The following is a 13,419-nucleotide window of genomic DNA, read 5'->3' on the forward strand; positions in this document are numbered from 1 at the left end:
TTGTTTTTTCCTCATTTTAAATTGAGATCAGTGATGCCAGTCCAATTCATTACCACAGTATTAGTCCATATTCAATACTAGGAACACAAGCTATATGGCTGAATTAGAAAAAAATGAAAGTTTGGATTAAATTTTGATCCAGGTAACATTGGGAGATGGTAGCAGTGGGAATATGTTGGTCCCATAAGGAGAAGCACAGAATTAAAACTACTTGAGATTAAAGCCTGGGGGAGGAAACTCCATTTGGGTTAAATAGCTGGTGGGAAAACGTTAACACTTCCTCTTCTCTGCTTATGGTCATCCCTGCTTGAAGCAGCTTTCCGTGCTGAAAAATGGCCAATGGATTATCATTTGCGCTGCAGAATTTGCACAAGATTGAGAGTGGTTTTTCTCCCCGTCTCTGATCAGAACACCAGTTGGCATCCTATTCTATTTTCCTATCCACATCCTCCCATTTGCTTTGGCTTTCTTTTAATTCCAACTCCCTGCCCTTGCAAAGTCATAGAAACATCTGATGTTTTTTTAAGTCACGAAAGGAAGGGGAAACAACATTCAAATGGCAGCGACAGAATGATGAAAAATGCAAGCTCTGAAATACTTGCTGGGGGGCAAGACGACTTGCACGTGTCCCATCATCCGCCATGGCTGTGCTTAAACTGACTTTTGTTGCCATGCAAATCACAAACACCTCTTCGTCACAAATACGCTCTATTCAACCCTTTTCTTATATGCCGAGTGGATTGCACAGCCTAGGACAGGGATTAAGTCACAACCATGGGTTGAGAAGATCTTTCTTTCAGCCTGATTAGTATTGGCTGTAGCCGTGCCAATGAGAACAAGTGCCTCTGCCACTGAAGGTGCATCTAACAAGGGCAGCTGAGGCAGAGGTGCTGCACAGTCCCCTTCGCAAGCCCATAAGAGTGATCTGCTTTGCAAATTATTACAGGCTCCACCCCTTCATCTTCTTCCACATTTTTCTAGGACCCCAGTTTGCTTTTCCCTCTGCTTCCACCACACCACACATCTTTTTCTTAGGACTCAGTTACACAGCTGCAAATAAAACGTTTTAAATGTGTTTTAAGTGCAATATACAAATGTGACACTAGATGGTGAAAGTGAGCTATGCTAAATTCAATGTTTTTTCAAAACGTTTTTTAATAAAGCATTTTCACAGTGTTTCTTTATATGTGTGTAGATTCCACCTTAGACATATTCGCTTTCCATTAGCTCACTTACTTCTGCTAGCACATCCTCTTCAATTTTTCTAATCATATAGGTAGCTGTGTGTGGAGTGACAGAATTCATCTGTTGGCTGCTCTGCTGCAAGACCAGCCATGTTAGCCTGTTCTCTCTCTCTCTCTCTCTCTCTCTCTCTCTCTCTCTCTCACACACACACACACACACACACACTGCATTGCAGTTTCTAGATGGGACACTTGAGTGGCCTTGCATACCGAAGATATTCCACACTGAAGGATTTGTATTGGATGCCTGAACATTTGAATGACCAGAAGTAGAATTTTAAATCTGATAAAATGTAAATGGTAATGGGGAATCCTCATACAGGGAGAAAATATACTTCAGAAGGCCAGGAGGTACAAAATCAGCATTTATTTATTTATAAATGTTGATTTAATTTAAGGCTATTTGTCCCATATCTTAACAGTATTTAACATTTAGGGAAAGTATAACTATGCCTGCAAATACGAAGTATTGAGTTTTTGTGACAGTTTGTACCTAAGGCATGTTCTAATGCATAATTCATTTAAGCTGTGTCAGAGAACAAACTAGACCTAGAAAATTATTTCCTTAACAGCCTTTGAAAATCTAGAGCAATGCAAGGGGGTAAGACATGTTATTTGCTAAGTTCACAGTGGCTGAAATCTGTAATTGAATGTGCTTGCTAATTTAATTTCCTCTGCTTGTTCATGAGCAAAATAGCATCCTCTCTTATCTGCACAGATTAAAAGTGAAAGGACAGACTATTGGGGTGGGTGGGTCGGTTTGCTTATACCTTTGGAAACTAAAAAGATGTGTAGAATATGTAGAAACTCAGTGAATGTGGACAGCTATAGATCAACATGGGTCCTTAATTTCAACATATGCTATGGTGGAGACACCCACTGAATGTTGACTGATATTCCTTCTCCTGTGTCTGACAAACGTACTAGACTCACGGTGGCAGAGAGGTCAAAATGCCTGACTGTATCCCTCATGAAATGAATGAATGAATGTTCATGGGCAAGCAGGGAGAGCATCACTCTTGAGGTTCAACCTCCCACCTGCCACAGCTAGTATTGTGCCAGAGGCAGTAAAAGTAGCAAGGCCGATCCTTCACTGTTGCCAGAATTGCCAAGAATATGGAAACGTTCCTAGGGAAAAGAAAATAGAAAAAGCAAAGGGTGTGAGTTACCTCCAGAAAGACTGAAGGGAAGGACAGCAGTTGGCCATAAAAGTGGAATGAAACATTGAACCAGAAACTAGCAAATGGGTAAAGTCATGTGGTTCCTCTGGTCAGTAATTATGGGGTTCCTGGGAATGGTAGTGGTTGCAACTAGGACTCGATAGTCAGAAAGATGCCTCATTTATGGTGGCAAGTTATTACAGGTGGGTTCTTTGTGGCATAGTGTATGTGTGAAGGTTTGTTCATGCATAGGCCTGATATTAATGACATATTTGTGGTGGAGCACTGCAGTGTAGGCTGTCCCCGCCCTACTTACACACAGCCTAGTGGAGCATAAGGACGGCACATGTTGATAGGAACTGCAGACATGTATTGGCTCCACACTACACATCGTGTAGTGGGTGGTTGATGGTTTGTGAGCCCTGTGCTTGTGTCACACAGGTCACACACAAGGTATCAGTTTCCCTTATCTCCTGTTTTCTTGCTCTCAGCTAGTCCTGCACGTTTAAATTTGCTTTATCTCAGATAATGTGAATTTGTTTATTCAGACTTTGCATAGTTAAAGGGAGTAGACAATAGCAGGTCAAATGCCAAACCCCAAATGACCCTACATCAATGACCCTATATCACATTGGATATGTGAATATCCAAGCTTAGAAACATGAAGCAGTATCATTCTGTGGTAGAGGCTCATCTATTAGGCTGAATTAGGCTGCCTTAAGTCAGACTAGTTCAGGTGTGCCACCAGCTATCAGTTTGCTCCTCCTTAGTCTAGTGTTGGTCCTTGTAAAATTCGGCAGGGAGAAGATGGAGGACAATTAGTTGGCTCCTATTCTCATTGGCTTGGGCTCCACTTACTGCTGGTCTCTTAGCTTTCCACCCCCCCCCCCCCAGTCCTAATGAGCACAGGCTGCCACTGGCACTCTGAAGAAGATTTTGAATTATGAATAGTATCATTATAAGATAACAAAGCTGTATTTAACTAAAATAAATGGGAAGCATTGGTGAAATAATCTGCATTTTATTTAGGAGAATAGGTGAGGCCTTCTAAAATATAAATCACTGACACGTTTTATAACATTGGGCAGTTTGACATAAACCAAACAGTGCATTTGTTTGTTAAATGCCTCTTTAACAATTTTGCATCTCAATCTAAAGGATGATATGCCCCCTCCCTCGTCCCCCAAAATAGTATGACAGAATTAATTACAACATTTAGGAGATGACAAAATATCTGCTATATCAAATATATTTTGAAGAACAAAGATATTAAGGAGGCATACTCTTGGAACAGAAACATTTTAGTAGTATGCCAAGATGTGTACCAAATAACTATCCAGACGGAGAATGCATTCAAACACACAAAACAAAACAAAACATTTCCTGTCCTTGGTTACCAGTAATTTTTATTTTGAAGAGCCTTTTGGATGCAACCTTCATCACAACAAGAGCCTATTTCTTGCAGCCCACAGATATACAATAGTGAAATGAATTGGAGGTGTGGTGGGCAGGGCTGAAATGTTATTTTGTGTGTGCGGGAGACTATGTTTCTAATTCAGGCACCTGTAATCAACCACTGAGTGCCTACTAGGGCTAAATAATAATGCCCCATTGTCTGTTTAAATTCCCTTATTATGAAATTAATCAGAATTTCCAAGAGAATGAAATAGGCATGATAGGCTTGATGTCCTGAGATCTGGCGAAAGCCTTGAATCTAGTTGTGGCTTTGCCTCAGCAGGAAGTTCTTCTCACACAAGTTCTGTGTGGAAAACCTCTGGAGAGAATGGGTATGGAGTGATGACCTACAGGACGTACAGAGGGCTGGTGGAAACCAATAACCAATAGTGATTTAACACTAAGTGCTAAGGAACATAGCATAAACCCATTGTGGGAGCTGCACAACAGCACTATCAAACCCTGATAGTGTGTCATTGTTTCTCAAAACTCAAGACCAAACATTTCACTTTCTCATCCAGCTTATACGCAGTGTCTGCATGCCCTTCACTTTCCCTGTGCATCTTCTCTCAGATTTTCTCAGCATTCCTCTCCCAACTTCAAAATGGTGATTTGTCCCTGTTTCCCCCCTCTTACAGCCACTTTTTATTTTTTCATCTTATGACTCTGTTCCCCTCCCATTTGTAAAACATGTCCGCTTCTGTTCACTGTGCAATAATTCTCAGATCTTGTGTCCTTTTCACATAGCTTCCTAGCCATATTTATACTCTCCTTATTTACACACAAGTGCCTCTAAATCTACCAATTCCCACCATAGTATTTCTCTTTGCTTATCCTTGAGCTATTCCCAGAGTGATTCATGTAGTGCTGCTAGCTACTTGGGCAACTGGGAGATCCATGCGGCACCTCATACACAGTGGAACTTGTGGAAAACCAGTCTTAGGTCGTATTCAAATGTTTACTTATCAACGTAACAGAATTTTTTCCTGTTACCAATAGCTCTATTTTTATTTTATGTGTTCCTCCCCTGACCTTTCTTTCCTTTTCTTGAAGCTCTTAGAGTGCAGTCCTAATCTGTTGATGTTAATAGCTAGAGTAGGGTTAGAACGACACTTTGCTTCCTCTGTGCTAGTAGGGCAAAAATACTGCCGGGCTTCAGGTGATGGGCCACAAAACAGGGTTTTTCAAGGATGGGGGCAGCTTTGGATCTGCTGGATCCTGTCCCCCCCCTGGACTCCCCAAAGGGCTACATATTTTGAATCCCTCAGGTACACCAGCACATGGAAAAAACATCTACCACCCGCTTCTATCCTAATCATTGTTAGCTAGCAGGACCTGATATGTGACGTCTGCTACTCCTTCCTGAACCCACCTAGGGATGCTGTACAAGATGTCTAACAAAGCTTTATGCTTCTAATCCCTATCTCCTGTCAGAAATTTAACCATAACATATTTATCTTAAAACACTGGGACCTATATTTTTGTGATGAAGATTTTGTCTTTTAACACCAAGTCTCGATGCATTCTGGTAAGAATAGTTCTTAGACAACATCTCTTGTAGTCTTTGCTCTCACACAAAAGCATATATTTTTTTAGGAGTAAAGGATTTTGGCTAAAGATGTTGAGTGAAATTGTAACAATGCACACATTGAACATGACCCATGTAGAAAGAGACTCATTATATTTAATTCTTGGTGATAACAATATGAGCACGGACAGGAAATTTGTTTAGAGCTATACATAAACAAAGCTACTTTTAGGTGCCCCCCTCCCAAATTCTCACACTGATAAGAATGTACCACAGCCACTAGGAGACATGCATTTTGTTTTGCAAAATCCCTAGCAACAAATATACCCATCTTTCAAAGTTAAGTTTCTCTGGATAAAACATGCAATTCAAGTAATGATATATCAAGGTTTCAGATTAATTGGCTTTATGAAGCAACATTCAATTCATCTGCAAAGCAAAGCAATTAATATTTATGAGATCAAGGGCCAATGTCTGATTCATACCACTTTGACATTGTGATTAAAGCTAGCTATTTATTTCCTGGTCTAAGCCCTTCTGGTATTGGAAGGAAAAAAAGAAGGAAATCGGTTCTCAAATGCGCTATGGTACTTTCTACAGTTAAATAACACTGAGAAAGTGAAATCTTCAAAAAGCCCAAATTAAAAAGCTAAAAAAAGTTTTAACTGAAACTCGCAATAATGAGCAACAAATGAAACCCTCAGGAAAACTTGTGCTAATTCTTTGGCTTAAAGAAAGCTAAACTGGCAGGTCTTTGGAAAGCCAATTCATCTATACTACACAATAGACAAAGCTAAGAAAAAGAAATGACAGAACCTTAAGGTTTCTGTGTGTCATAAGGTTGGAGGTAGATGCCATCCATCTACAAGAGGCCAGATCCTGCATTTGGGGTCTGAAACCTCTGCACTCATTGTTTAGCATAGTTCATTCCTGATCTAGGTGGTCTGGTGACAAATTAATCTGACACCAGCTCCGCAATTTCACATCTTGATCAGGCACTGTTAAAAGTCTTGATGTTTCTTATGAGGTATAAAGTATGAATTATTTCACCAAGCGTGACATGATATCAAAAAGGTCAATCACTTTTGTATCTATAGATACAGTTGCATTGAGAGATATCAGAAGTGCCTTTTGCAGATACACTGAAAAGGCACTAGAGTTGTTGTTTTCCAAAACAACTTTGTTAGTTAAAGTTGTTATCCTTACTCATTTTACTTATCCATGGAAAAGTCTATAGCAAAGGAAGCAGTCCTGCAAGTCTGTACTTCCGATGAGCTATTCTTCTCACTAGGACAATTTACCATGTAGTTAAATTACTTAGGTCTCTTTTGATTTAGGCTTCTATCTTATACCCAGTGTCCTGGAAGTAAGCCCCGCTGAACTCAGTGGGACTTACTTTTGAGAAGCCATCCGTAGGATTGCATTACTAGGTACCAGTCCAACACATAGTGGACTTCCTCCCTTCCACTAGTGGCAGTAATTGGACTGTTATGAATTCCAGTCACTTCTAGCTTGACCTAGAGGTGAAAAAAAGAGATGTCCAAACATTGTCGCGAACTGGTCAAGTCTCTTAAGGCACAGTTTATCTGAAGAATTGTACCTTCCTATAAAAATAAATGCCAGTTCTATGGTAATGTTATCTTCCTCCTGGAAACATAGTATACACAATAAAGTTTACATGTGTTAAGTAGATTTGTCTAAAGAAGTATCCTACAAACATTCATGAGGTTTGACATTGTAACTACAAGTGTAAAACAACGTAGACAAAACACGACTATATGGAACAACTTGTTTGCAAGAACACATTATTATTTACAGACTTACTGTGACTGACAATTGGAATAATGCTATTCCGACATCCTCATCTAGACCAATATTGTGCATTTCATTTTGATGCTAAGAAATCAGTCTCGAAACATAAAATGAAGATAGATTAGGAGTTAGATGCTCATTTCAAGTCTCCAAACTAAAAGTAATTAAGAGTGTAGTGTTTGTGGAAATGCAGTAAAACTGAGCATAATCTTACTTTATCTAATTGGGACAGTACTGCACAAAATAAGACATGTATAGCTGAGTACATAATTTGCTTCAATAATAGTAGCATAGTTTCCCACTGTATCTCTCCAGGGCCAAATAGTTAACTGGTTTTTCCCATTTATACATTGCATGCTAATACTGAATATGATTTGGAATAGTTTGGGGATAATGCATATGAAAAAATTTAAAACACCAAGTCCATGTCTAAAAACTCCTAAACCCTTTATCCTTCGTTTACCGGTAGTTCATCTCTGCCAGCCCAGCATATCCTCCATTTTTTAAAAGAAAGCTGGGAAATAATTGAGTTTATCTTTACAGATACTTAAAAACAAATATATGGCAGGTTTTCATTACATGCCTCCAAAGAGATCATCAGATTGCTATACAGTGTATTAAGGACAAAAGAAAAGCTCCTGAAACAGAGTTATGATTCAGCAAATAACTTTGGCAATGATCCATTTAAATGAACACAAGCATAGATTGAGAATACTGTCACAAATTATTCTTCCTGTGTCTAAGTATTTTTGAGTGGGACATTTGTTGTAAATTGATACTTGGAAAATGCTTTTTGTTCCAACAAGACTTGAAAAACACAAGACAGAAACATCTGTAAGAACATCCCCCTACACACACACACACACACACACACACACACAACTTTACTTTTTGTCAAGTACTATTTCAGCACCATGCTTCCCTTCAGGAAAGGAGTACTTGGAGATTCTCTAAAATGCTGTTACATCTCCCCTCTTTTTGCCTCTGCTCCTCTGGAGATGAGCAGACAACCTTTCCAAGTGCATGTGACCTATTCGATCACATTTCTATGATCACAGGCGCCAATGGATTTCACATGGCCCTCTGTAGAGGGCACAAAGTGCAAAATTGTCATAATGTCGCAGGTTGCGTGACTCTTATTGTTTTGGTGCCTTGGTCTTTGGCCCAGAAGTCTTTGGCTGTCCAGCCTTCCCTTTGTAGTCTGGAGCTGGAGTAACAGGGAGTTGGGATTTATGCCCATTGTATCCATTTACAAAGACACACTGATAGTAGCGGACAGCAGCTGGGAAGGAAGAAAGAAAAAAGAATGGTCATTAACATTTGATTTTGGTCACTATTGCATTAAAATGGCATTACAGTGGTACCTCGGGTTACATACGCATCAGGTTACATACGCTTCAGGTTACAGACTCTGCTAACCCAGAAATAGTGCTTCAGGTTAAGAACTTTGCTTCAGGGTGAGAACAGAAATCGTGCTCTGGCGGTGCAGCAGCAGCCGGAAGCCCCATTAGCTAAAGTGGTGCTTCAGGTTAAGAACAGTTTCAGGTTAAGAACGGACCTCCGGAACAAATTAAGTACTTAACCTGAGGTACCACTGTAATTTGAGGAAACACAAAGTTTACCAAAGTGTAGGTTGACATTCCTACTTTACTTCTATACTGACTGTTGTTTGACTCTAACTCCCATCATTCCTGACCATTCGCCATGCAGGCTGGGGATCAACAACATCTGGAGGGCCACAGGTCCCCCACACCTGGTATATATTATATTCAGATAGCTCCCATATAAATCTATAATATTGTCAGGATTGACTTTCTTCAACATAGTTAGACCTGGTGCCATCGCACCAAGGTGAATGCTAACCACTCCCTCCTGCAATCTCATCTCACCCATGCTTGTTTACCTCTACGCAACAAATCCAATATTATGACCTAGAAATGACATGATCTTTCAAATCAAACTGAAATTGAACCTCACATACACCATTCTCATTTTATTAATAGAAATAAGATACAGTAAGAAAACATTCCAGTTACAAACTCACATTTATCTTTCTTTGTTGCACTTAGATCAGTGTGTCCCTCTATAAAAAAGTAGTAAATACAAGGTTCTTTAGTAAAAAGAAACTTAAAACAATCTCTGTGTTTCTAGGTCAATGATGGAAAAGGGGGAAAATATAAAATCAGCACTATTTGGGAGATAGAATTCAGATATTGCAATAGAAATATAGTTCTTGACCATTTGCATTGATTACTAGTTTGCTTCCAGGTATGGCTCAAAGTGCTGACCATACACTGCACACAGGTGATGTAGTGACAATAAAGGATTATTATTATTATTATTATTATTATTATTATTATTATTATTCAGGCACTGCAGCAGGGTGGCTAACCTTCTCCTAAGTCTTACAGTCAGTTCCCAATTCTAGATCCAGATGACAGGATTGGGCTGATAAGTGTCTGAAAATATCAGGCCTCTAGAAGGAAGGCAGTATGTGAACGGCACAACCCCAAAACTATGTATTTACGAGGAACTCTTCCTTATCAAATATATATATGCAAATATATATTTTTGCATAATAATTATTTGGACTTTCCATCATCTTCTGAAGTAATAAAACTAAATGGAGTGTAACAGTGTCCCTGGTTCCTGCAGCTAAAAGTATAAGCCCATACCTGTATGTGTATGTGTATCCAGTTCAGTTACCATGTATTATACATGTCCTTTCTCATCTGCTCTTGTTTATCATACAATTAAAGAATTGGATGGGACCCTGAGGATCATCTAGTCCAACCCCTGCAATGCAGGAAAATGCAACTGGCCCATACAGGGATTGAACCTGCAACCTTGGCATTATCAGCACCAGGCTCTAACCAACTGAGCTATCCAGGCCCTGTGTATCAACACAACCAATCAAGTTTTCCAAGAAAGCTTTCTTCTTTTCTTAAATCCTTGTGCCATGCATATGTTGCATGATGCATTTTGAACTTGGGCACATACATCCAAGAAAAGATTCTCCATACAAGGGGGAACCTTTTTGTGAGTGAGCCTGTGGTGAGGCTAGCCTTTGCAGCCCCACAATGCCCCTTGTGTTATTTAAGTGTTTGTGGAGGGTCACATGAACCTCCCTAAAGACACACATGCACAGGGACACACATTCTCACTCGGCTAATTATTGAAGACACACCGATGAATAATTGCTACTTTTTCCTACACACAAAAGGAAGCCAGGTAAGAATGAGGTGTCTGTACTTGAGCATAAAACATACCACATGAAGCTGCCCTGTACCTTCACTAAACCAATTAAATCCCTGCTCTGTTATGAAAACGCCATAAACTATTGATGCTGGTCTTCTTCAAAGTTGTTTAAAGACTGTAAAAAAATAAAACCAAACCATGAATCTTGACTTGAATATAAAAAACTGTTATTTTGGCTAATTAGAGGCATCTCTGGGCAATTCCACCATGAGCAAAATGTGTAATGAGTTATGTGTGTCAGAAACAGGTCACCCAGCAGACATTTTTAATTAAAGCAAAGTAGTTTGGCAGAAATGGTGATGCAGACAGGTTTTTCTTAAGAGACAATGTGAGAAAACAAAATAATTATTCATTTGTATTGACATGTAAATTGAAGACAGGATCAACATTATGGATGGAAAATTCAACCTAGTGCTAAGGCAAATGTTTCATCAGCACAAGGATTTATTATTGCACAATGGTAAATGTCCTCCCTTTCCTCCCCACCCTGCACCCCTGATTACAGACCCTTCATTTGGGTTAAGTCATTTTCTAATGAAATCAAACCATTTCAGTAAATCTATAGTGATGACAGGGCAGAAAACCTCCCTGGGCTTCTGCTAGGCTACAAAGTACTCAGCCTGGGCATTGGGAATGTGTTCACCAGCTATTATCCCTTCTTTGAACTCTTCAAATGGTGTGTGAAGGAGACCACTGCAGCAGAAATAAGTTGACTAGGAACAAGGGGGTTTAACCAAAAGAAACTGAGCTGTCCAAGAAGTGGGAGCCCCTGAGAAAGAAGAGGAACATCACTGGCAAGCAAACAAACCCTGAAGTCAGGACTGGTAGTCAAGAAGCAGATCATGGAAGATGAAGATATAACAAGCAAAGGTGACAATATGGGCAAAATACAGGCAAGAGGTCAAAAGGTGCTAAGACCTAACCACTCTCAGCACTCTTAACAAACTACAACTTCCAGGTTTTTTTAAGGGAAGCCGCAACTGTGTAAACTGGTATCACAAGTTGAGAGTGGGGATATGAACCTTGGTCTAGTTCTACTTGCTAACCAATATACGGTCCCTAAAACATATGCTGCTCCTTTGACCATATTGCAGGGCTAGAAAGAGTCCTTGACTTTTTCTTTACACATTTTGTCTAATAAATTAATGTTTTATCCTTATTTCTGAAAAAAACCTGACTCATAAATTAAGGGTATCTTGGGGTGCAGCTAAACTTACTGATTTTGTCTTCATTTGGCAACCATGACAGGTTAATTATGGGGATGGCAGGTCTCAATGAAACATGGTTTTATTTGCTAATCATAACATTTGCTTTGTATTCTCTTTATATCAGGTCAGTTTTTGTTGCAACATCTAATTCATTGTGTAATATTATCCCTTGAGAATGTACTTTATACAGCTGTGAACCCCCCTTTTTCGCACAGCTTTTCTTTTGTTATTTTATTTTATTCTATTCTTTATTTCTTTCCAGATTTTTTTTTAAAGGAAGATGGAGGTCCAAAACATCTGGAGGGGAGCTAGCTGGGAAGGCTGGTTTAGATGCTACATTTATTTATTTGTTTTTCTTTCGATCCACACATACTTCTACAACCACCCTAGTCTTTATTGTTCATTGGCACTACAGCAGGAAAAAAACCCTCAACCTCGAGGCCACTGTTGGCATATTTCAAGATGCTGGGGGAGATGATGAGCAAGTTCTACCTTACACATAACAAAATGAAAGGTCAAAAATGTGCCAAGACAATTCACCCACCATTTAAAAATGGCAGCCCCTAGAAATACTAAATGTAACCTATTAGGTGGTGGGTTGGGGAAAGCCACCCGTTTTTGAGGAAACCCTATTATCCTCTTTTCTGTCTGGACTGTGCACTAAAAGAAACCCTTGAGAAACCACACACACCTCTAATAGAAACTGATGGCTTGTAATTGAAGCACAGTATCGTATGACTTTATGCTGGGAGGTATTTTGCCTAGCTTGGGTTCATGGATGGATGCCTAATGCTGCAGAAGTCTCCCCCCTCCCCTGCCAACAACTGAGGTTAACCAGAGTGTGGTTATATAAGACTCTCTCTGTGTTCTTCTGATGAAAAGCAAATAGCATTAGGCTCTTTTGTGGGTGTTATGATGGAGGGACTTTTTTTTTGGGGGGGGGAGGCTGTTCTTTACATGAGGAACACACACACACACACACACATACACAGCAAGAGGCAGGCATCTCCCTCCCCTGCTTCACTAATTGTAAAGGGGCTGCCATATTTGTAATCAAGTAGGCCAGTGGGCAATATTTAAAGGGTTTCTACAACGTGGAAGATGTACCTTTTTTAGATGATCAGGAAACAATAACTACCATTCTGGCCTACAATAAAATTTTGCTGGAGTCCAAAAAAACCCCCGAGATTGTCACACCCTCCACACAGAGATATCCTCAGATATTTGCGCAGGACCTTAATCTAACGTTAATCTCAACCCCTATTTGGAATTGAAAATACGATTCCTGGTTGTGCATTTTTATACACCCCCAGTTTTTAAAGTGTTATTGTCCTCCATTTTCCTCTGCCATAGGTTGGGTATTGAATAGATCACTTATGTTTGGGGTAGATAAGAACATAATAGAAACAAAACCAGGTCTAATCATTTCTTCAACATGCAAAGTTAACTAATTAGTCTTAGAGACAGTAGAGGATTATATTCAGTACTGGTTTGCAAAGTGCAAAAAGATACACACAGATACACTCATTACCTCTCTGTGACAATAATCCCCATCCATTTAAAAGAATGAAAATGCCATCACTGGCCTGTGAATTGCATCATTAAGCTGTCATCAGTCAGATCTCTTCTTACAGTTTGTAAATCTTATGTACGCATTGCCCTGAACCTAAGCACGGGTATCAAAGTGGGTTGGAAATTTGTAGTTTTCTAACCCACTAGCCCCCTTCATGGATCACTGCCTTGTCGTGGCAAAG

At 39.7% G+C, this 13,419-nt stretch overlaps 1 protein-coding gene across 1 annotated transcript in view; it reads right to left on the reverse strand.

Moving 5' to 3' along the window:
• Positions 1-3,928: 3,928 nt before the first annotated feature.
• The window catches only part of TRDN (triadin), a 169,204-nt gene continuing 159,713 nt past the window's right edge, over positions 3,929-13,419 (reverse strand). The window contains exons 40-41 of the mRNA XM_083497781.1: positions 9,244-9,282; positions 3,929-8,481 (exon numbers count right to left, since the gene is read on the reverse strand). Of these exons, the coding sequence (XP_083353907.1) occupies positions 8,336-8,481; positions 9,244-9,282 (185 nt within the window). The 3' untranslated portion in view covers positions 3,929-8,335. The remainder of the gene's footprint in view (positions 8,482-9,243; positions 9,283-13,419) is intronic.

The sequence above is a fragment of the Podarcis liolepis genome, assembly GCF_965112155.1.
Source record: "Podarcis liolepis genome assembly, chromosome: 3".
In the NCBI taxonomy this organism is placed as follows: Eukaryota; Metazoa; Chordata; class Lepidosauria; order Squamata; family Lacertidae; genus Podarcis; species Podarcis liolepis.